At 37.5% G+C, this 25,942-nt stretch overlaps 1 protein-coding gene across 7 annotated transcripts in view; it reads left to right on the top strand.

Annotated features, from left to right (window-relative positions):
- RPS6KC1 (ribosomal protein S6 kinase C1) overlaps positions 1-25,942 on the top strand; it is a 186,189-nt gene that overhangs the window by 125,061 nt on the left and 35,186 nt on the right. For 5 of the 7 annotated variants that reach the window (XM_043568409.1, XM_043568408.1, XM_043568410.1 and 2 more), the window contains 3 exons: positions 13,684-13,731; positions 14,883-15,015; positions 24,128-25,723. In XM_043568409.1, coding sequence (XP_043424344.1) covers positions 13,684-13,731; positions 14,883-15,015; positions 24,128-25,723 — 1,777 coding nt within the window. The remainder of the gene's footprint in view (positions 1-13,683; positions 13,732-14,882; positions 15,016-24,127; positions 25,724-25,942) is intronic. The other 2 variants (XM_043568412.1, XM_043568415.1) reach the window with 1 other exon arrangement.

The raw sequence follows: 25,942 nt of genomic DNA, 5'->3' as shown, positions 1-25,942 counted from the left end.
TATAAAACTGTTGAGAAAAATGAATGAATGAACAATACCTCCCTCCTCACATTATCTCAAAATAAAGGGGAGGCCATTTATTCTGATTGGACTGTCTCCTCACCATTTCTCTGTATGTTTTTTTCCCCCCCATTTCTGTTTCTTCATTTATTCATTCAGCAATTATTTACTGAGCTGCTGCCGTGTGTCAAGTGTGGTATTAGCCACTGGAAAATACAATGGTGAACAAAATACACCTAATGTCTACCCCCTCAGAGTTTATAATTCAGTGGGAAATATTAATAAACGGAGCTACGGCCCAGGGTGAAAAGTGCTTTGTGTGAAGGAAGTCCACTAAGATACTGTGAGAACACACAGGAGGCCACCTTGCTTGGGGCTCTCCATGGGCTTCTTAAAGTAAGCAAAGCAAGGACAGGAGGGATGAGCAGGAAATGTTCCAAGCTGAAAGAATAGTATATACGTGGTTGTGGGAGTCTTTCAGAGCATGCTTTCTCCCTAACTACTTCAGCCCTTTCGATTCTTCTTTCTTGCCCATCTATATTTAGTCCCTTTTTCACAACTTAGCTGAAGCTTACCTCCTCCATGACTCTGTGCTCATTTTTTCTGTCTTTGAATGAAGCTCACCATTCAGTTGTGTATTATTTTCACTTGTATGACTTTAGTTGCCTTAAATATATTGTTAACCTGTCGTGGAGGGCAGGAACTGTATCTTACTCCTCTTTATTTTTTCTGATAATGCCTGACTACATACAGTGCTGTCCATTCAGTAGGGATTTTAGTAAACGCTTGTTGAATAATGGTAAAGGGATCGAAAAGAGACAGTTTATGTGTTTTAAGATTTCAAATACTCTGTGAATCTGCACCTCAAGATGTACCTTACCTGCTGGATCACACTAAGACGGTAGGAGGGTAGTTTGAACTGAAAATTGTCAAAACATTCCTCTCCATGCGCCGCCTCCCCTTTTCCTTTTTCTCGGAGTACACCTGTATTATAGATTATTGGGGTACTTTGTTGCAGTCATTGAAATTTTCAGTTTGGGAATGAGTGTTGTGTCTTTGTGTTTCATACGTGCTCTAAAATATTTTGGAATTTTTCAAAACATGGACGCATTGTATTCTTATATTAAATTATCTAGGTCGTATGAAAACACTTACATTTTAATCAGTACTAGAAGTTAAACTCCATCTGCTACAGAAGTACAAAGCTCATTTAAAACATTTAAAAATAATAGCATTTAAAGCTTCCTTGCTCTTGAGGCATTTTCTTCTGAATTGGAATCAGACTGCCTTTGACATTGTCAGTTTAGCTGGATATGTATTGATTGACTTGAAGATGTAGCCTCTGTGTCCATCATTATTATAAGATAGCATTTATTAACTGAATACATACTATACTGATTCTGAACACTGTGTAAAAACTTGGTGGACGTATTTGGTTTTTAAATTACACTTTTCAGGGCCTGTAAATTGATTGGAGCATATTGATTGGAGCACATCTGGCAGCAGAATGGAAATACTAAATCCGAGCATGAACGAATATAGTTTATATCAGTACTAGAGTATCAGGTTTTTCTAGCAAATGTAATAAGAAGGCTCTAAAGCTAAATAAAACAGACTATACTTAAAATTTTTTTTAATGTTTATTTTTTGAGAGAGAGAGAAAGAGACAGCATGAGCGGGGGAGGGGCAGAGAGAGAGGGAGACACAGGATCTGAAGCAGGCTCCAGGCTCTGAGCTGTCAGGACAGAGCCCGACGCAGGGCTCCAACTCATGAACCTTGAGATCAGGACCTGAGCTGAAGTCAGATGCTTGACCGACTGAGCCACCCGAGCGCCCGTATACTTTTAATTGAATTAATTTTCATCTGAATTTAACAGTGTCAAGTCATTATCCCACGTGAACTTCAGAATTCAAACCAGAGAAATAAAATAAATGGTTTCATTATGGAATTGAATGGCATGAGCTGAACTTAGGCCTGCAAACCCAGAACTTCAGAGTTTTAACCTCTGTTTCGCAGAATCTCTTTGTGGCCTTGGGCAAGTTGCTTCACAAAAACCAAAACCAGACAATCAAAATGAGAATGACAGAGGTGTAGAGATCTAGCTTTTAAAGCATTTGGATCTGAGAAGAGCCTCCTAAGTGGATGTTTTTTGTAGCTCTTCAACATTTCTGTTTTAAACCCAATTTTTCTGTCTTTTATACTCTGCCTTCTGCTACATTTATATCCAGTTTTCTTACAAAGACACACCATGTCCTTTGGAAACAGGTTTCATGAAGTAATAAGATGTATAGGCCTAGGATTCGAAAAGTTATACAAAGTAAAACTCTTCTTTCATATATGTATATAAAAGACATTTTTGTGATAACTTTATTGTTCACTAGATCATTAACCTCACATTCATGGTCGGAGACATCTTTGAGGAATGGCTTACATCCCACTGACACTTGGCTAATAGGAATATAAGAGATTTTAAATTCATGTTTGCAGTTGAAATATTTACTCCCTGGATTATTTTCTAGAGAATCACATCTTTTTTGCATTGCTTCAGGGCTAGACTGGAGTTAGCTGTTTGCCTAAAGATGAATAATCCAGGGGTTGACTAAGTGACTTCTAGATGGGAAATGGAGAAACGTTTTTTTGGATCCTTTTTATCTTTTCTGATCCTGATATTAGTCTGTCGAAAGAAGCTTTGCCGACCCAATTTCAGTGCCTCTTGAAGGAATAAAACAGTGTAGGAAGGAGTGGCCTTTGCATTTTGAGTAAATTACTTGTATTTGCAGATCTGTTTTAGCACTACCAAAATATGCTTATTTGCTTTTTCTAATATGATTCATAATATATTCATAGTGATGGGATTCTGGGGTGATTGTAGGGGTTCAGAGCTGACAGCCAAGAAGGAATTCTTAAAGACGTCTGTGGTGCAAAAGTGATTTCATTAAAGCCTGCGGACAGGACCTGTGGGCAGAAAGAGCTGCACTGGGGTTGTGAAGAATGACTGATTATATACCTTCAGGTTTGGGAGGGGCTTAGGGATAGCCTAAGTCTCTAAGGAATTTTGGAAGCAAGATTTCCAGGACCTTGAGGGGCTCGCTGTTCTTAGGAGAATGCCATTTATTACCTTTTAGTAAAAGCTCAGTCATGAGACCCTTCAGATTTATATCAGGGGGCCATTAGCTTGGAGTATGATTGCCAACATATACTTGGGGGTTAAAGATAAAGGAGGTTTGCAAAGGAATTTTTCTGTGTTTGAGGAGACTCACAGGATCCTGGGGGGTCAGGATAATGTTGAGCCAAGATTCCCTTTTGTCCCCAGCAAAGTGTCATTGAGGCAGCTGAGTTCCTAGAGGAAGGTCACTCTGCCTGTTTCAAGGACTTGTCAAGGGAGTAGGCAGTAAGGGAATTTAATTTTTCATTTGCCTTTGTTTCCCGCATCACCATGGCAAGTGCTTTTTAAACCCCCTTACATCTTGATGAGGGTGGTATTAGGGCTCTAGGAAACGGAGTCTATAGATTTCTGGCGATTAGGTTACGGATAAGATTGCCTTTTTCTTGCAGTTTACTAAGTTGTCCGTGAACCGAAGGAGACTCCTTTCCTGCATGACTGTGGTCTCTATCAGTCAATCATTTGTTTTCTTTCCTTTCCTTTGTTCTTGGGCAGTCAGGAGTTTCTCAGGAATATCACACATATCCTACCTGGCAGGTGGGTTGGGGGGGGGGGGTGGGTGTGCTAGCTTGTACTTTGCCCTCAGCTTGCCTTATGCTCCCTCATCAATAGCATATCTTCGAAGATGAATTTATTCTGGTAGCATTTATTTTTAGCTATCACAGTGACAAAGTATGGTCCTTAAAAAAATCACTGTGATCATTATTGAAGTTACTAAGTACACAAAGGCGTAAATTGAGTTCACCTAGGTTGTGGAGATCATAGATAGTTGCACTCAACAGGTTAGGGCTATATTCAGTTTAAAAAGAGGGCAGGACAAATGGGCTTCATTATGACAGTTCTTATGGTACATAAATGCTTAATAATGCCCTGGTTTTAAATTAATTTATAACTAATTCCCTATGGAAGCTTTGAAGAATTTTTAAAAATATGGATTAATATAGAATTAATGCAAACCAAATGCATCTGTTGCCATTTTAAAGCCAAGAATTAAAAGATGTTTTTGTTATTATTTTCTAAAAAATATTTTCTATATTGATTTTCCCCCAACTGCATTTGAAATATGGAAAAAAACCCATAAAACCCAGAAAGCAAAAATGACATACAAGAAAGCTTCCTACTAGTTGATTTCTTTTAAGATGAATATATGCCAGTTAATTCAGTATTATGATAGAATATAGCCAGGTTCTTAAGATTCTGTTTTTAATATTTTAAGAGACATGATAATATTTTGTTTCTGTATGAAATATTGCGGCAAATAGAATCATTGCCTTAGAAATCAGGCTTTTTAATTGTTATTTTGTAGATATTTTTATAAAACCTAATCTCAGAAAGTACATTTTCCTTGGGTAACATTTGGATTGTGGGTATGATGGTACCTAGAAACCTTTCAGAACAAAGTACCTTCTATGACTGCATAAAGGAAACCTTGATTATTATTCATAGACTGATTAAAATACCTTAGCTTTTATATTTCATTTTATTCGTTGTATCCTTATTTTGAATAAAATTATGGGCCACTCTAAAGGTGGCTAATCGGCCCCTGCACTTTTTTTTAAAGACAAAAAAATCATCACATTAACTTAATTTACTTAAGTAAATCCCATTAGAGGGAGTATGTCTCTTGTCTTTCTGTTCAACCCCGAGAATCCCCTGTGACCTTGGGTATGTATTCTAAGAGGTGACTGATGGTTCATGATGTTCTGTATTTTCTGGGAGCTTGCCTGTTGCCTGCCTCTGGGTCCGTCATCCCCCTTATGCTGACTTAGGCAGTATTAGGCAGCCTCTTATCTTCGGGCTTTGATGCATATGTTCTGAAGGTGGCCACAGTGACTTTGGGTAGCAGCAGATGGTAAACCTTCAGGCTGCCACCGGCTGTACTGGTGTTAAGTTGGGAAGTTAACGTTTGATGAAGAATCAGTAGTGCATATGAAAGAGCTTTCACTGCTGAAGTATCTTTTAATTAAAACATTAGCATACTAAAACCTTTGCAAATGTCTGGGCATTTAAAGAAATCTAAAATTAGTTGTTTTCTTATAGGGAAATTAGTTATTTACCAGCTTAGTTTGGTGTTGCTTGCATTTCCTAATGTGGTTCTTTCCTCCCTTTTCCTGCGCCACTTTGCCTGTAGTTAAGACAAACTGTAGATAAACTGACATAGGAAATGTTTTTAGGAGTTCAACGTACTTCTGTAAACCCTTAGAGGTTTTTTTTGAGTTCTCGTATTTTGCATCAGAATTGTGGATCTTCACTATTACCTCCATACAATCCGGGTAGATTTGTTCTTTTGTTTCCGACCTTTGAAGAGATGGCGTGGTTATATAGAAGCTTGAAGAACTCACCTTGCCTCAAAGAGATATTTCACCCTGTTCTAAATTGTTAGTGATTTTTTTTGACTTAGCCACCAGTCCACAGCGCAGTGTCCTTTTTGGATTGTTTGTTCACCTACTTCATGATACTGTGCCATGGTTTGAAAGTCCTAGCACAAATGAAACACTGGTAAGACTCTTGAGGATTTTGTTGGTTTGTTTGTTTCCCTTAAATCCTTTATCCCCGGGGTACCTTTTAGGGGTGCCAGGGTGGCTCAATCGATTAAGCATCCAACTTTTGATGACTTTTCAGCTCAGGTCATGGGGTCATGAGATCAAGCCCAGCATTGGGCTCCACACTGGGCATGGAGCCTGCTTAGGATTCTCTCTCTCTCTCTCTCTCTCTCTCTCTCTCTCTCTCTCTCTCTCTCAAAAAAAAAAAAATCTGGGGTACCTTTTATGCTTTGTTAAACATAGATCCTTGAGACTAGTAAAATGAAAATATCCTTGAGGTTACAGTTACAAAGTATCTATGTCAAATTTCACTCTTCATATTTGAATTCTTCACAGTGAAATACTTTTGTGAGCATATGACCATGGAGAACAGATTGGTTTAATGGCATAACGTGAGAGAAGTGCCTCTCCACAGTCTGGTCATGCTGATGCTCTTGTCACTGCAGCTTCTGATGGACAAAAACTGTAGACTCAACATCTTTTTAAAAAAAATTTTTTTTAAAGTTTATCATTTATTTTTGAGAGAGAGAGAGAGAGAGAGAGAGAGAGACAGTCAGTCAGTCAGTGCGTGTGAGCCTGGGAGGGGCAGAGAGAGGGGGAGGATAGAGAATACTGAGCAGCCTCCGCAGTTTCAGTGCAGAGCCAGACGCAGGGCTCCATGCGACAAACCATGAGATCATGACCTGAGCTGAAATCAAGAGTCGGATGGTTACCTGACTGAGCCACCGAGGCCCCCTGTGGGCTCAACATCTTTTACTTTGGGAGTTGCTGGTGGTGGCACAGGGACTGTTGCTGGCCTTCTGATGTTAAGGCAAGAGAAAGTTAGGGCCCAGTAGGGAGAGTTGTTGGTATTAAAGGTTACCTAGTACTATTCCTTGTTTTCTGGTAGTTGGAATTTTATAAGAGATGTCATGAGAATAAGGTATGGAATTAAATAAGAGTGGAAATACAGTTTGAATACTAAGCATACAAAATGAGATGGGTTTTTGCAGTAAATAGAAATAACTTGATTATCATCACATGGTATCAGGGAGGAAGCAAAGATTTAGTGCCCTCGTTTTGTTGCTTAAAGCTGTTTCTGCGGAGGCACCTGGGTGACTCAGTTGGTTACGTTTCCAACGCTTGATCTCAGCTCAGGTCTTGATCTCAGGCTTGTGAGTTCAGTTCCCACATTGGGCTCCATGCTGGGCGTGAAGTCTATTAAAAAAAAATTCTGCATAAAAGTAAGATTACCAACTTCTGTAATACTGCCAAGATGGGTTCAGTTGATAATTTATCTAATAATGGTTAAGTTAGTTTTTAACAGAGGACAGTAAGTATATTCTTATCTGGCTGAAACTCTGTTGAGAAAAAGTGTCTTCAACTTGCAGAGATGGGCTTCCATTTCTTCTCTGGCTTCTTTCTTATTGATCCCATTCTTTTCGAGATGTTTATTTATATGTGAATTCCCAGTAGTATAACTTAACACAACTTCTGAAGTCCATTCAGATTACATCTAGCAAACACAAATAGTAGTGTGATGTCATTAAGGGAAAGCCTGTGCTTGTCCGATATGACTACCTCTATAGACTTTTTTTTTTTTAACTTTTATTAATTGTTCTAGAATCCTGTGAAGTAACTGGCACCAAAGTAGAGATAGATAGATATTCCCTCAAATTACTCACGTAATCTTTCTTTTGAAAGGAATTGGAGCTAAAGTTATTTTCAGAGACTTACATACATTGAATGTCAACATTTAAATTTGTAAACAGCTTCAAGAGTGGGTGACACTTAATCCTCACCAGAGGAAAGCCTTCACACTTCCTCACCACAATGATAGTGTCTTATAGGAGCATCTCTCTCTTTTCTCCAAATTTATTCTTCCTATGCTTTAAGAAAAAATCATCGGATGCTTTTGATATATGGCCCCACCCCTCCTGTCTTCCCAGAAGTGGTGCCTAGTTAAATATCAGGCCTTCCTTATTGTAATGGATAGAAAAACCTAGACTATCATCAGTTGAAGCGTTTCCTGCCACCGTTATGAAAGGACAGTGGGCAGGTCTCATTGTGCTGGCGGAACTGAAGAACAGATGAGGCCAATCCTTAAGGGATAAGTTGTCTGCTTTTTCTTCCCCTCCCCCCCCCCCCCCCCCCCCCCCAGTTAGAGGCAGTCATTCTATATATTACGTCGGGCAAAGATGGAGTAATCTCTTCTGTTAGACCATATGCTAATATAGTGCTGATAAGTGAGAGTGAAAAATGAAAGGGAGAAATACATTAATTGTATTCTCTCAATAAGGTATGCTATCCGAGATAATTATTTCATGACAGTTTTAGTTAGAGTACTTGTTTTATCATGAAATAAAAGATGGTTTTAGGAGCCTTTTATTGGAAAAGACAATTGTATCAAATTAGTACCAAATTAGATTTTTGTCTTTATAAAGGTGAGCAAACCCATGAGCAGTTTTTAAATTGATGTGTTCTAGTCCACAAATGAACAAATTCTGTTTGAGGGTTAAAGAAGCTATTATTTTGTCCTTTATGCTGACAGCTTCATTACAGATTAGCCTACTGTTGGCATTAAAAAAATGTTTGGCTCCTTATGATCTTTGTGCATGCAACTATAATATTAATGCAGTGCCATAGCACTGTTCATTAAGAAATGACTTTAAATGAGGTTGAAGCGTGTAAATTTGGAAAGATACAGATGTTAAATGCAGTCGTTTCTCTTTGTATACAGCCGTATGGCTAATAATTTCCAAGTGGCTAAAGCTCTTGTTAGCAGGAGTGCTGGTGTGTTAAGAATGGCTCTATAAATAACTTTAAGAACTGAAGTTGAAGGTGCTTCTTTTAAAGACTATTGTTAACTAAACATTATTGCCAAACAGATGGAAAGCATTCACCAGCCTGATGTTTTTAGGTCTAATTATATTATCACCAGCCCTGTACGGCTCAGTTGAAGAGGTGTATCCAGAGGCCAATTTATAATCATTTAGCCAACACCTGTTTGGGAGAAATTGACAGTCAAAGGGCACATTTAAAAAAAAATCACATATGTTCTTGTGTTTATTGCCTCAATGTGAACGTTGTCTAGTTGCAAACAAACTTGGTAGGAGAAGAAAGTAAATGCAAACAGAGCATCGCTTCCCAGCCATGTTTGTCGATCTTAATTTGGTCTTTTTATCTGATCCACTTCATGCTTCATGGCTAAGTAAGATCAGCAAAGAATCACTCCTGATTCATGTGGATATATTCTGTTCAGCCGGTTAAGGGGTTTCTGGTAGACGGAAGAAATTCTTTTGTACATCTTCCATACCTTTTATCTCGTGAAATGTTTTCTGTTTCATAGAGATGTATCTTATTTAAAGAAGATTGACATTTGGTGAGTGGCTTAAGACAGTCACAACTTGGTACAAAAACACAGAGGATTTAAGGAACACTACTTTACAAACTCGATAGAGGTTTATTAAGCTCTCTGCAAAGGCAGAGAGAGAACCGAAGTGTCTCCTTTTACACACACGACATGTTAAATTAAGTCTCAAAGTTCAAGCTCTTTGAATGTGGTTCCATGCTTTGGAGATTCAAGATTGCATATAGCTCAAGGGGAAATTATGGGGAGAATAGGTGTATATTATCAGAAAATAGTTTGGACCTGATGTCCCCACTAACTCTTTCATTTTAGTGTTTTTTTCCCTCTTTTGGCATGTTTCTTTATTGAAAGATTTATATATATCGCTTCCATCTTATTATCACCCATTATTAACCCAGAGCAGTCTGACTTCTGTTCCAGCAGTTCACAGCATAATACAGTATTGAAAGTTACCAACAGTTTCCTAACTGCCTGAGGCAGTAATCGAGTCTCAGTCTCAATAGTTTTCTGGATCTTTCTCTTTAGGCAAGGGGAACAAAAGGAAAAATAGACAAATGGGACAACATTAAACTAAAAAGCTTTTGTACAGGAAGGAGACCATCAGTAAAATGAAAAAGCAGCCTACTGAATGGAAGAAGATATTTGCAAATGATACATCTGATAAGGGATTAATATCCAAAAATATAAATAACTCATACAACTCAACACCAAAAACAAATCTGATTAAAAAATGGGAGAGAACCCGAATAGACATTTTTCCCAAGGATACATACAGGTGGCCTACAGACATGAGAAAACATATCTAATCATCATGAGAATGCAAATCAAAACCACAGCAAAGTATCACCTCATAATAATCAGAATGGCTAGTATTCAAAAGATAAGAAATAACAAGTGTTGGGGAGGATGTGGAGAAAAGGGAATACTCATGCACTGTTGGTGGGAATATACATTGGTACATCTGCTATGGAAAACAGCATGGAGGTTCCTTAAAAAATTAAAAATAGAAATACTATATAATCCAGTAATTCCACTGTTGGGTATTTACCTGAAGAAAATAAAAACACTAATTCGAAGAGATTATATGCACCCCTATATTTACTGAAATGTTATTTACGATAGCCAAGATATGGAAGCAACTTAAGTGTCCATCTATAGATGAATGGATAAAGAACATGTGGTGCATGTTCACAGTGGAAAATTAGCCACAAAAAAGGATGACGTCTTGCCATTCATGACAACATGGATGGAACTAGAGAATATTATGCTAAATGGCATAAATCAGACAAAGACAAATGCCATTTGATTTCACTTATGTGTGGAATCTAGAAAACAACACATGAACAAACGAAAAATAATAACAGACTCATAAATATGGAGATACAAAGCTTGTGGTTGCCAGAGAGGAGGGTTGTTGGGGGTATAGGCGAAACAGGTGAACGGAATTAAGATGTACAGACTTACAGTTATAAAATAAGTGATGAGAATAAAAAGGACAGCATAGGGAATATAGTCAATAATATTGTAATAACTTTGTATGGTAGACAGATGGTAACTACACTTACTGTGGTAAGCATTTCATAGTGTATATGATATGATTGTTGAATCACTACTTGAAACTAACAATATTGTAGGTCAGCTATATTTTAATTTAAAAAAAGCCAGTCACAAAGGAAAAATAGATATACCTATCTCATTGGATTGTTCAGTGCATTATATCGTTTAATTCTTTGAAATCCAGCACAGTGTAAACATTTCGTTGGGGGTACAGTCTCATGTTTTTAGCTGTTATTTTGATGGAGAATGCTCAAATATGAAACTTTAGTCCCAACTTATTTTCTAAGCTCCCTTCACATATTGCCATCTGTCTTCTAGGCCTGAATTTGTTCACTGTGTTTATTGAACATTTATTTACTATGGGATCGGGATGTGTTATGTGTTGGAAGAAATACAATTTCTGCCCTGTATTAGTTTTCTATTGCTGTCATAACAAATCACCACAAACTTAGCATCTTCAAACAATTAAATTTATTATGTCAAGGTTCTTTGGACCAGAGGCCTGATGTGGGTCATATTGGGCTATAATCAAAGTGCCGGCACTGCTGTGTGCCTTACTGAAGACTCTGGGGAAAAACCCACTTTCAAGCTTATTCAGATTGTAGGTTGAACTCTTTTCTTTGCCGTTGTAGGACTGAACTCTTCCTTACTGGCTATCAGCTGAACTCTAGTCTTTGCTTCTAGAAGCTGTCTGCTCCTTCTCATGCTTGTTGGGAGCTGCCGGTGGCCTTTCTCCAGTGCTGACATGCGGGTGTCTGTATCTTAGCACCAGCAACTGTGTAACCCTCTCATACTTAACATCTCTCTGATTTCTCCTGCCATTATCACTTCTGTGTTTCCACTTCTCGCCAGAGACAGTTCTCTGCTTTTCAGGGTTCATGAGACTTGATTGAGCCTCCTCGGTAATCCAAGATAATCTGTTTTAAGGTCTGTAGACCTTAATTACATCTGCAAAGTTCTCTTTGCCAGGAACATAACATATTCACAGGTTCTGGAGATTAAGGTATGAACGTCCTTGGCGACCATTATTCTGCCTATGATATACCCATGAAAAGCTTGAAATCTGGTTGGGAGATAGACACATGAACAAATAAAATCAAATTCAAGGGGTTGGGACTGTATACAGTGGGTGAATGAAGAAAGGAGAGAATCAGTCTTATTGAGAGACAGACATTTGAGCTGAATATGGGAAGATGAGTACTTGTTTTAAGGGGCTGTGGGGGGCATATGTCAGGGAGAAGAAGCAATAATAGTGATAGCAATAATAGTTAAATGGCGATACCAAGCAGTTTTACAAGATTATTTCACTGAAATTCTCGCAAATGGTACATGCTGTTATTATCTACCATTATGGTTTCTATAGATGAAGTTTTAATGTTTTCACATGTAGAATAGGAAGGGTAAAAGTATCTTATAGGTATTTGAAAGAATTAACATTGATGGCTAAAGCATAGCACATAGTAAACACTTAGTACCTGGTGGGTAAAGAGAAATCAATCCCTTGTCTATAGGCACTCTTCCTATCTGCCAAGGTGGGTGGGGGGAGGGGGTTGCTTGAGGGGGCAGTGGGTGAGATCATGCAGGGTCTTGAGGTGATTTTTTGGATTTATTGTTTTAAAAGAAAACACTGACTGCTATTTAGAGAACAGACCATAGGGCAGCAAATGAGGAAGCAGAGAAATCTGTTGGGAGACCATTGTTATAATCCAGGTAGATCTTTGTTTGGATCAGGGTAATAGCTGGCAAGTCAGTTCACATTTTGGGTACATTTTGAGGATAGAGCTGACAGGATTTGCTAATGGAAAAAGAGGAGCTAGGATGAGTCTTAGATAGAGAAGTAGCACCGAAAGGGAGTCTTAAGTTGGAGCCTGAGTCATTGAGATCATTATACCAAGTTGCTACATAAGGGGTTTTAGGAAGAGAAATGAGACTTCAGCAATGCCTGTATTTTTTTTTTTTTACTTCCTCTTAACCATATATATTCCATAAGGGAAAATTTTTCCTTCTAAGAAATATATTTTATTTAATTTATTTTTTTAAGAAATACATTTTAATTTTTTTAACGTTTATTTATTTTTGAGACAGAGAGAGACAGAGCATGAACGGGGGAGGGTCAGAGAGAGGGAGACACAGAATCTGAAACAGGCTCCAGGCTCTGAGCTGTCAGCACAGAGCGCGACGCGGGGCTTGAACTCACTGACCGCGAGATCATGACCTGAGCCGAAGTTGGCCCCTTAACCGACTGAGCCACCCAGGCGCCCCTAAGAAATATATTTTAAAACAAATTCCTAGATTTGTTTTAAATATATTTCTTAAAAAAATATATAAATAATTATATATATATATATTCTCTCTATATAGAAATAAGTAAATATATAGAAATGTTTCTAAAATATGGAATTTTTAGAAAAGGAAACTATAGGGGCGCCTGGGTGGCGCAGTCGGTTAAGCGTCCGACTTCAGCCAGGTCACGATCTCGCGGTCCGTGAGTTCGAGCCCCGCGTCGGGCTCTGGGCTGATGGCTCAGAGCCTGGAGCCTGTTTCAGATTCTGTGTCTCCCTCTCTCTGCCCCTCCCCCGTTCATGCTCTGTCTCTCTCTGTCCCAAAAATAAATAAACGTTGGAAAAAAAAAATTAAAAAAAAAAAGAAAAGGAAACTATAATAAAACCCACTTGAAAAAATGGTTTTTTGACAGCATGCACATGCAGGCGAGTTGGGGAGGGGCAGAAAGAGAGGGAGACGGAGAATCCCACACTGTCAGCACAGAGCCTGACTCAGGGTTCGAACTCACAAACTTGTGAGATCATGACCTAAGCCGAAATCAAGAGTCGGATGCTTAACCCATTGAGCCACCTATGAACCCCAGTAAAACCTACTCTAGATAAGACTGTTTTAAGCCTGTGATTTGGTTACTTAAAGAAAAAAAAAAATCTATTCAGAAATTAACAACTTTGGTGGAGTCAATTCCAACACTCCCCATCCCCCAAACCTTTAAAGTATAGTTTCAAAAAGTTACAAGTCCATGTTTCATTGTACTGTGAATGATTCATTACTCATGTCTTTTATGTAGGTTTTACTTGTAATGGACACAAGGACAGAGCAGACATTCATTTTAAAAGTAAGTAGAATTTGTATGTTGAATGAATTTAGGAATTTATTTTCAAATTATGCTTCTGAAAGAAAAATATTTAATGTTTTTTCTTGGGTATTTGAATGTTCTTTTGTGTTTGTGGTGGTCTGTATTTATTTTACTTCCTGTTTTTTGTCACAGTTGATAAATACTTTATAGCATGCCTTTAGAGGTGGTCATTTGGATAAGTTGAAGACTCATTCCCTCATGTTTAAATATATAGTGTGTACTTTAAATAAACCTCTAAAACATTTTGTGTAATTTGTGAGGACTGCACACAGTTGCCCTTTGATTATGATTACAGTCCCTAAGAACTGAAATTTTGCCTTAAAGTCTCGTTTCAGGTATTTGGGAAAGTGTTATCTACATTCCTGGCACTCTTTTTTTTTTAATCTAAATTCTAGGAACAAGGAAAGAAACACCCCTCAATTTTGTAATTTCAAAATTGAAATGGCTTATGACAGTACATATTCTAAAATATCCTAATGTAATCATTTCTACAGCATCTAGAGTTAATCAGTTTCAGATTAGTTGTATGTATTTTTTTCAGATTCTTACAGCATGGCAGTAAGTTACATTAACATATGCGGAAACAAATTTCTTTCTGAGTATACTTTATCACTGGCATCGCCCCAGGTTTTTAAACCAGGGTAAGACACCAGAAACTATAGCCACCTTGTTCCTTTGGAGAAGTCTTAAAATAGTCTTTATACTGTTTTTGGCCTGAAATTTTAAATCACCTGTTTCATCAGGAATACCTTTTGTGTCTCAGAAATTTGAATGATCTCACAATGTCTACTGTTTTAAAGATCTGTCTATATATGTAAAATAAAACTTAAGAAAAGGTCATAGAGAAATAACTGTGTATCATCCTGATGACTTAGTTTGAGAGCATCTCTAATAAAAACACTGACCCACGTAATTGATTTTAATGGCAGCTTTGTGGCATCTTCCGTTCTCTGGATTCACGCCAGATGCCATCAGCAGAGCCTCCAGGGACCGAGGGGCATAGAGCAGCAGATGAGTGGTTTCTCTGAAGCCCAGAGTAACTCGGATAGATTAGTTTGGTTGATAAACACAGAGCACAGCAGGCTCCAAAGGCAACTGAGGGTACAACTGACCTTTTTGTTCTCTGTCAGGGTCTAAGGAAAAGCAGTGAATACAGCAGGAACAGAAAGACCATCATCCCCCGCTGTGTGCCCAACATGGTGTGTCTGCACAAGTACATCATTTCTGAGGAGTCGGTATTTCTTGTGCTGCAGCACGCGGAAGGTTAGTTTGTAGTTTAAATTGTTTATGGAGCAAAGAATGTCATCATCTCCTTAGCTCTTCCGTTTCCATAATGTCCTCCTTACTTCTGTCATCGCATGAGCAGATGAAACATATAAAACACATGTAAGAAACTGTTTCCTTATTCCTCTGCTCTCTTTGAGTTGTGAGGGAAAACGAAAACCCAGGTGAGCAGCGGATTTCATTTGAACTACAGTAACCTTGTTCGATATACATAACTACTTACTTTCTCCTAGAATTGGTCTACTCTGATGAGAACTTTAAGGTGAAGGTGTGCTAAAAGAGCGAGGTTGTATTTTAGGGGTTTTATTTTGTTCTCTGCGAAAAGGATACATTAATGTTAGATGACTTAAAAAGCATCCCCTGAAGAATTAATTAATTACCTCCTTTTTTAGAATGCACGGGTATTTGCTTAACATTTGACATTACCTAGTTATTCTGATCTGGGTTTTTACGAACACAGCCATTGGCATCACATATGCGTACAAAGCAGAGGCATGGTGCCCTGCCTTCAAACTATTTATGAAATTTCAGCTCTTGGTAGAGGGAACAGGTGGCAAAAAAATACTATGTTTTGATTGTTTTTGCCCTTTAATGCCTGAATTTAAATAAATAGTCTTTTATTTAGAATGACTAAATACAGCATATAAATACAAACCCACAAAATAAACAGTCGCCTTTTGGCTTTTAAGAGGTGTTTTTTTAAATAGTAAAAAAAAATTAAATTATTTTCCATATTTCACGAAGGTGTTGTTATTATTTTTACATTACTGAGAATAAACACGTGTTGTGTTTTACTAATAGGCATGGCATTTGAATTTAATGCATTTTCCCAGGAAAATGAGTCATTGCTTTGTGGAATGAGGTCTTTTATGATAACTAATGCAAGATTTTTGACGGGGGCAATAAACTATTAATATTGTTTATTATGAAGTACAGCACAAGATAACTACAGATGGAGGGAAGACCTCCATATGTAGTATTTAATAGGAAATTCAGAAGGGGCTCCATGGTCTCTCAGGTATTAAGAGAGTTAATTGCGTGTGTGAATTGGATAACTAATTCACCTTTGTTCAGACATTATAGACAGCTTTTATCTGAGGATACCAGTGCATTACAGACATTATTGAATTAGAGGTCATGTCATCTGATAGCGAAATACAGCCACCTCTGGTGTGGAACAAAATAACTTGCGTAGTAATAATCCATAATAATTTAGAACAAGGTCAGTAGGATGAATGTAATTATAGTCAATATTCTATTACCCAGGGTGGATTATTCATGTTGGAGATTATCTGTGGCAAATTTTCGATTCTAGTTTGCCTCTGCTGTTTGCAGCCTCTTCCTGTTCTTTCTCTTCCTTCCCCAGAACACACTTCCGGTTTTCTTCTGCCATCTTCTCACTCTGTCTCACACTTCTTAAAGCTGCTGTTGCAACTGATTTTACTTTAGTTCTGAGAAAATCTTTATCAATTAAATTCTACTGTTTCAGATGATCTTTACCAAGCTTCTTTTCCTTTATTGTTGGCCATACCTGACTCTGAATGGCTACGTGATCATAGAATTTGCCCTGGATTATTTAAACTTGGTGAGGGAGGATCTCTTGTCGACTGTTCATTTCTTGTTGACTGTTATTGTTTAATTTTACGAAGATTTTATAACACAAAGATATTAAATTAAAGTGCAAATAGGGACCGTAGATTCATTGAACATTCAGCAAATTTATTGAGTGTGTATTATGCGCTAGACTCTCTCTTAGGTGAACAACACAGGAAAAGAGCTTGCCCTTTTGACACTTACATTCATTCTTGTGGAGAGTCCAACAGAAAACCAAAAGCATGATAATATTGCCTAATAATAGGGACTCCACCGATCTCTAACAGAGAACTCTAAAATAGGATGACTGGGGGACTACTTTAGATTAGGTAGTCAAGGAAGCCTGCTCTAAGAAGGTGCCATTTAAGAGGAGTGCTGAATGACAACCATTTGGATGTAAGTGGGAGAGATCAATGTTAAGAAATCAAAAGCAAAAACAACGTTCGATAAACAAGAAAGGAGACAATTTGGTTGCAGTGTATGGTAGGTGAGGGCAGTCGTCGTATATGAGGCTATGGGAGAAATAGGCAGGAGTCTTGTACTGAAGGGTAAGGACTTTGGCTTTTATTCAAGTGCACTGGAAAACCCCTGGATATCTATCTAAAGCAGCGACAAGATCTGATTTACATTTTAAAAAGATCACTCTGGCTGTTGTATAGGGAATGGATTACAAACCGGCTACGAGCAATGTATAGTCTAGACAAGAGATAATGGTTCTAGCCCTTATGCTTTGAGGGTAGACTCAGTGGGACCTGTGATGGATTCTAGTTAGAGAATGAAGAATCTAGGCGAATTTTTTGGATTGCTCACTTGAGCAATCAAGTGAACTGTTTGACGGGCGGTGTGCTATCTTTTACATGTTAGTGGTATTTTCTTTGTTACCTCTGTGAATTAGAAGGTTGTGCATAAGTCACAAACACATTACTTTCATATGTATAAATAGCTATTCCTGAAAAGTAAGTGTTGAACAATTGTTTTCTCTGTAATACAAATGCTTGAATATTTATGATTTGTGGCTTTAGCTTCCTCCCGCTTACAGGACTATTCAGGATTCACGTAAGTCTCTTGGACTCATTTTCCTTCCATTTTTAATTTGTTTAGTTAGAAACAAATTGGCGCTTACTGGGATACAGGCTTGGCTGTAACATGGCAGTGAGCAAAACCAATGAAGACTTTGCCCACATGGAGCTTACATTGAGAAGCAGAAAAGATAATAGGCAAATACATCAGTAAATATATGTCAGACGGAGATAAATTCTATGGAGAAATAAAAGAAGGAAAAGGGAATGCCAAAAGGGTGTGTGGGGGGGTTACTATTCTATCTAGAGTGGTCACCTTATTAAGAAAGGGACGTTTGGCCAGCGAACTGAAGGAAGTAAGAGGCAGAATGTTGTGGATATGTAAGGGAAGAGCATCTTAGAAAGAGAGAACAAATAGGCCAGGAGCCAAGAGTGTATTTGGGGTATAAGAAACAGCAAGGTTACTGTGGCTGGAGCAGAATGGGAAGAGCTTGGGGAAGTGGGGAGGCCGGTGGGCAGATCTTCCTTCTGTGGGCTTATAGTTTGGTTTTTATGCTGAATAAAAAGGAAGTCACTGAGGGATATTGAGCAGAGGAGTGGCAAGATAGGGCTCACTCTGGCTGCTTTGTGGAAAATGTAGTCTAGGAGGGCAAAGGCAAAAGCAGGGAGACCAGTTTGGAAGTTTTTGTTGCAATCCAGGTGAAAATAATTGTAGCTCGCTCAAAGCATTAGAGGTGGAAGTGGTAAGACATGATTGTTAGATTCTGAATCTGTTTTGAAGATAGAACTGACCTGATTGTGCTTTACACGTCTGCAAGGTTTTTGGCTTAACTAACTAAAAGAATGGAGTGAGTTCCCATTTGTTAAGATGGGGAAAGCTGTGGGAGAGGTCGATTTTGAGGGAAAAAATCAGGGCTTCAGTTTGGGGCTTGTGAGTTTCAGATGCTTATTAAATATCCAGGTGGTGTTGAGTGGGCAGTTGGATGTAGCAGACAGGCTTTTAGGAGAGAGATTTAAAATGTTTATTGTTCCTATTAATGAATCCCTTATGTTAATTCTGTTTGGGAAGGAAAAGGTGAGAAAGTAATTGTATTCAGTCAAGGCCGTGTGTGTCGTTAAAACTTTAAGTTTCTAAGATTAGGGACTGTGTCATTTTCATCGACTGTATCCCTGCATTTAGCAGAATACTTGGTGCACAGAAGGTGCTCAGTGCATAATTGCTGGCTGCTGAGTCGGAGAAAAGGTGAATGCCTAGGTTAGAAGAAAATGATTGGAAAAGCCTGCACATGTGGATACATTGGAGAGATGAGGGACAGGAAAGAGTAACCCCAAATTACCTGGGGACCCCAGGGGTGAAATTATTCTTTTTTTATTAACAAGTTTTTTTTTATTATGAAACTAATATGTAAAGCAATACATTTGAACTATATATAGAAGTACATAAAATAAAAATAAAAAATCTCCCCTCCTAGTCACTTTTATGCCCTGTTCCACTTTCTAGAAATAGGAGAAATTTTCCTCTGTGTATAAACATATTCTCCCTACCCGTCTAGTTAAAAAAAAAGGATCCTACATATTGTTCTATAGCTTGTTTTCTTCCCCTATCTTAACAGTGTACCTTGGGTGACTTTCCCTAGCAGTATATATAGGTCTGTGTTAAGAGAGACCAGTGTAGTGATTAAAAACAAGGAATCTGGAGTCAGACTACTGTTAGCTTGTGTGACCTTGGGCAAGGTATTTAACGTTTTTGTGCCTCCATTTCCTTATCTGTAAAATAGGGATGATAGTTACCTACCTCCTATAGTTGATGTGAAGATTAAGCAGTTCATATATGTGAAACACTTAGAATAGTACCTAGCACATGGTAAACGCTATGTAAGTACAGTAAAACCTTAATTTGCGAACATGAGTCGTGCCGGAAACGTGCCTATAATCCAAAGCACTTGTACATCAAAGTGAATTTCAAGAATCATTGGTTCAGTTGTGATCATGTGACATTTGGCGTCGTGTAGTACTCTTATTGCAAGACATCGCTCATTTATCAAGTTAAAATTTATTAGAAATGTTTGTTCATCTTGTGGAACACTCGCAGAGCAAGTTACTTGCAATCCAAGGTTTTACTATATTTGCAAATATTGCTATTATTTCTTTGAATAAAGAATATTTGGTTTATAGACTTATAATTTTTTTAACTATTGTCTTATTAATTGGTGTTTAAATTGTTTCTAGTACTTTTGCTTATATGTCTTTGTATACTTCTGTTTTCTTTTTTTGAGAACTATTTGTAGCATGAATTTCTTGAATTGGAATTCCTGGTTCAGAAAATGATTTTGAGCATTGTTCAGCGGTATTTTATCAGACCTGTTAATGTCAGGTCCTAATTCTGGCCAAGCAAATTTAACAAATATTGTTTGCAGTCTTTCAGAATATCAGTAAAATTTAATGAGAGACACAGAGTTTTTATTAAACTTTATGAATTTCTAATTTCATAGCTTAAAATAGCTAATATCTCCAATTTTATATGCTTCAATGGTGCTTAGAAAGGTGTCATTTATATTTCTAAAGTGTTAAAAATTATAAATGTGTTAGGTATTTTCTGTTTATATTTTGAGATTTATCAATAACAGGGTTGTTTTTTTTAAAAAGGATAATGTTTTTAATGTTATAATAATAATATCGACATGTGTGTAAGTTTGTCTATTAGGCCTAATCTTGATAGAAAGGAAAACCTATTCAGCTTTTGTGGGTGACCAATTTCAATAGAAATAATGTGTTCTTGTAAGTTTTGTGATTTTCATGATTTTTGTAATTGATAAAAAATATGGGATAGGACTCAAATTTTGTTTCCATAGCTCCATATCAAGCATTAAGTTTACCTGGGTACCTAGCAACAATGGAGAAGGGCTAAAACAGTTTTGTTTTCTCTTGAAAAATGCACTTTTTACAGTCTACTTTAGGATGCTTGTTTAGGCTAGGAATAAATTTTATAAAGAAAGTGTCAACCATCACATTTAAAAATTCTATGTAATAATGAAAAGAATGGAAATTAAGTGAGATGCCATATTTGATTAATCAAATCGGTCAACTTGGTAATATCCAATATAGGCAAGTTGCTATGAAGATGGCATTAATACACAGTGCTTATGGGAGTGGATTTGGGTACAGCCTTTCTGTAAATAGCTTCATAACACATAACAGAAGCATTAAAAATATTCATGCTTTTTGATCTAGTACTTGCGTCTCTGGTATTCTATATTGATGAAATTGTCAGAGATGTCAAATACTTCCATGTGAAGGTACATACTATTTTAATTCTAATAGTAAAAGATTGGAAACAATGTAAATGTCCAACAATAGATGAACATCTATCCCATGGATATGCTGTATAGCCCATTCAAGTTCATAGTCTCATGAAAATTAGAAAATGTTCATGATGTGATGTTAGTCACAAATAAAAAGCCTGAAAATAAATGTACAAATAGTTAATGGTGTTTCTAGGTGATTTGTATATTTTTCTTTTTCTTTTTCTTTATTTAAATTGTTTATAATGAAGCCATATATTTGTTTTAAAATAGGAAGAAAGTATGATAAAAAATAATGACATTATTAATATTTATAGACCCTTATTCTTGAAAGGTTTTCAAAATACTTGGAAGGATACCATCTTTCTATAACCCAATTTAATAAATACTTATTTAATACATATTATTTTATATGCTAGGCAGAATCCTCTCCTTGTGGTCTGGTAAAGGAGATGATAAAGGTATAAAAGTAATATTAATGTGAAATAGAATATTTTAAATGTTGTAAGAGGGACTAAGTGATATAAAAAATTCAGAGAAGATAGGAGTCATATCTGCTGAGGGGATATCAAAAAAATTGGTAAAAGAAAACAAATTCTGAGAGACTGTCAAGAATAGTTGGGATTTTGACAAGCAGATGTTGGACAAACTAATAAGAAAGTAAATTCTTTAAGTGGTAGGTATAGTTTGAGCAAAAGCCCAGCATGGGTTATATTTGGAGAAATCCAATTCAGATGAAGTATTTGATGAGTTGAGGGGGAGAACCAAATCATAGCTTGACACACTGTATTACTGAGGAGTTCAGTGCCTCTGTGGGGCTGGTATATCACTCAGGGGGTCGAGGGGATTTGGGTTCTTGAATGGAGAAATAATGTAAGATCTGTGCTAAAGTGGAAGATTAACTGGGCAGCAGTTAGTATGATAGAGTGGTACAGGAAGGAGTTAAAGCAGGAATCTGGTTGTAACTATAAAGTTATTCCAAGGAGAATGGCCAAAGGAATCAATGGAAGAGGAAGACTATGTGAAACGTTATGTGAAACCTTGTGGGTATATCCTATAGGACTTGGAAACTTGTCAGATGTAGAAAGAACAAAGGAGGAAAAAATAATCTTAAGTTTGGTCCAAAGCTTTTGTGCCAGAGTGGCTTAGAGGTCAGAAATAGGAAGTGATTTGGGGGCAAGAAGAAAGAATTTAAGCATATTGAATTTTAGATTTCAGCAGTTCATCTAGGTGAAATTGGCCTAAGAATGAATGAAACTTTTCTTGGAACTTTACTGTGTCTTGCTATTTCTGGAACTTTGTGAGTACAGAGACTGTCTGCTTTGTGATGGCACATCACATTCTGATGAGTTACCATCTGAGTTAAAGAATGCCTGCCACTGACTGAATGCCTGCCATGTCCTGTGCACTGATCAGGCAGTAGACAGAGAAAGATGAAAAAGACGGTCCTGTCCTCACAGTAGTCCCCATCTAGGAGAACTGAAAACAACACACGTTGTTATAGTTGGATTGCATACAGGAATTCCAGCTTCAGGTTCAGGCTTTATTGTCAGTGTGCCACAATAGAGGTGTTTGTGATAAGAGGAATGTGGTTATTGTTGTCAAAAAACTAAAAAAAAAAGATGGAATCAATGCATGCCGTCTTTTGTGAATGTGTTTCAAAGCTATATATGAACCCTTAAATTTTAATTTGACTCTGGGGAGATATGAAACACTAAGTATAACCTAATGAGGACAGAAAGTTAGCCAAGAAAAGAATGAGAGTGAAAAGTTAAATGCCCTAATGTCCAATACTACTAATTACTATCAAAATGGGAGAAGGCTGTTAACTAGGTCACTGGTAGAGGAGATGTCTGAATATCTTAGGATTAATATTGTAACAGCTAACCTTTACTGCACATTTACTTGATAGCAGGCACAGTACTGGGTGCTTTGTGTATTTACTGAGTCCCTCTAAATGAAATGAAAAGGCAGTGTACAAAAAAGAGTTTTTTGGATGCTTCCACTTACCTTTTTATAGATATAATTGACTGTCAGTAATTATTTCTCTTACGAATGTTACTCTTGGTATAGGATGCTTAATAAAGACATTAAAAATGTGCTGAAAAAAATTGCCTTTTCCATGTTAATAGAGGGGATTCGTGTTTAACACATTATTTCCCATTTTTGGAAGATACAGTTGTATCTTCACAAAGTATGCTTCTGCAATTATTGTTTATCAGATTTCTGGATCAAATTGAACTGTTCTTTCTTCTTGCAATACAGTAAAGCTTTGATGGGTTTTTGATACTTATTATAGTTATTTATTCAAAGATTCTAATGAGTAAAACGGGCTGAGTTTTTAATGGTTAAAACAAAAGAAAAGTAAAGTGAAACAACTACCTAACAAGTATTGCTGGTAAAATATTGGATTGCTTTGTGTTTATTTGATTTCTATGATTTCTGTGAAATTGATTTTTATGATTTTACTTTTATAGGTTTCTGATATATATCAGAATATAGAATCAGAATTGCAGTAGCCTGCCCCATTAATACCCAATTAATTTTCCTCAGCTGGTTTACTTGGTCTTCTACCATACGTGATGTGTGTGGGGAAGGGAGAAAATGGGGAAAATGTTATTAATATGTCATTTATAATGGCATAATTATATACCGGATGCCATATCTCCCCTCTAATCTTGGACTGGGCATTTTAAAGTGGAATAATATTGCTGATTCCCCCCCACACCCCCCCCCACACACACTATAGTATATACAGTTTTAAGCAGCACTTATTTATGTATTTCCACTTGACCAAGGGGCCATGCTTGAAAAATTATTACATAAACAGCTCAGAACATAATCACATGTTCCAACAGCTAAATCATATTTACAGCAGTGTTCTAGCTGTGGGATTTCCTATTAGTATTTGTTAAAATAATTTCAAAGGAAGAAATAGGTTGTCATTTAAAAAATAATTGATATCAGGAGATAGGTTTAAAACTATACTCACCAGTCAGCAATCACAAAAAAATACATTTTATTAAAATGCTTGTTTTATAGCATACTTGATATTAATGGATATTGCTGACTTGCTTTTGATTGATTATTAGAATGCTTTTGGTTTTTCTTTTGGCTTCAATAAGTAACCATTAATTTGGGGATCTTAAAAATTTTTTTGGTTATACTTGTTCACAGGTGGCAAACTCTGGTCATATATCAGTAAGTTTCTAAACAGAAGTCCTGAAGAAAGCTTTGACATCGGGGAAGTGAAAAAATCTGCACTCACTAAAGTTCACCTGCAACAGCCAACTTCTAGTCCTCAGGACAGCAGCAGCTTTGAATCCAGAGCAAGCGATGGTGGAACGATGCTTAAAGTTCTGCCTCTGAAGACTAGTCTTACTCCAAGCTCTCAAGATGATAGCAACCAAGACGAAGAAGGCCAAGATAGCTCTCCAAAATGGCCAGATTCTGGCTCAAGTTCAGAAGAGGAATGTACCACTAGTTATCTGACCCTCTGCAATGAATATGGGCAAGAAAAGATTGAGCCAGGGTCCTTGAATGAGGAGCCTTTCGTGAAGATCGGAGGGAATGCTGTTGATCCCAGAGTTATCGAAAGCTTCCCAACACACCTTGCTGCTGACAGTGGCAGCCCCAGCACCCAGCACATAGCTCACGAACTGAAGTTCTTTGCTGGAGATGATGACCTAGAAGCAGATAGTTCTCCAAGAACGTCCGATTCCCTTAGTAGATCTAAAAACAGCCCCATGGAATTCTTTAGAATAGACAGTAAGGATAGCACTAGTGAACTCCTAGGCCTTGATTTTGGAGAAAAATTGTATAGTCTAAAGTCAGAGCCTTTGAAACCATTTTTCACTCTTCCAGATGGAGACGGCACTTCCAGGGGTTTCAGTACTAGTGAAAGCAAGGTAGAGTTTATAGCTCAGGACACCATTAGCAGGGGCTCAGATGACTCTGTCCCAGTTATTTCTTTTAAAGATGCTGCTTTTGATGATGTCATCGGCACTGATGAAGGAAGGCCCGATCTCCTTGTAAATCTACCTGGTGAACTGGAGCCCATCAAAGACGGTGAAGCAATGGGACCCACTCCGTTTACACAGACTAATATAGGCATAATTGAAAGTAAATTGTTGGAAGCCCCTGATGTTTTATGCCTCAGGCTTAGTACTGAACAACGCCAAGCAAGTGAGGAAAATGGCACAGAGGAATTGAGTGATCCCTCCAGGCCTAAATCCCATAGTATAGCGGAGAAACACAGCGCGCAGGGGGATCTTGGGATGTTGTTTGTGACAGCCGGTGATCACAGTAGTTCAGGAGACGTGTCTTTGTTACACAGCTCGGATCCTGAGTTCCAAGGACTTGGAGCGGTTGAGTCTGCAGTCACTGCAGCCAACACAGAAGAAAGCATATTCCATATTTCTAACCCACTCTCAGGTGCTAATGAATATAATGTAAACACAGACACTTTAAAAACTGAAGAAGTATTGCTGTTTACAGATCAAACTGAGGATTTGGCTAAAGAGGAACTGACTTTGTTTCAGAGAGACTCAGAGACTAAGGGAGAGAGTGGATTAGCACTAGAAGGAGACAAGGAAATACATCAGATTTTTGAGGACCTTGATAAAAAATTAGCACTAAACTCCAGGTTTTACATCCCCGAGGGCTGCATTCAAAGATGGGCAGCTGAAATGGTGGTAGCCCTTGATGCTTTACATAGAGAGGGAATTGTGTGCCGCGATTTGAACCCAAACAACATCTTATTGAATGATAGAGGTCAGGAACTTTTGCAAATGCATTTCTTTTTATTCGCTGTTGCTTCCAATTAACTGAGTAGGCGTTTTATCTTGTAATTAGTATCTTCATTTCCTGTCTAGAGCTTCATTATCAGTGCGGCAAATTCACCCCCAGTAATAGCTTCTAGTACTTAATGATGCCATTATTCTTAATGATACTGTTTTTAGCTACAAAAGGAGTAATTACAGTTCACTTCTG

The sequence above is a fragment of the Prionailurus bengalensis genome, chromosome E4 (assembly GCF_016509475.1).
Source record: "Prionailurus bengalensis isolate Pbe53 chromosome E4, Fcat_Pben_1.1_paternal_pri, whole genome shotgun sequence".
In the NCBI taxonomy this organism is placed as follows: Eukaryota; Metazoa; Chordata; class Mammalia; order Carnivora; family Felidae; genus Prionailurus; species Prionailurus bengalensis.
Note: the sequence above shows the minus strand (reverse complement) of the source record. Positions and strands in the feature narration are given on the sequence as shown.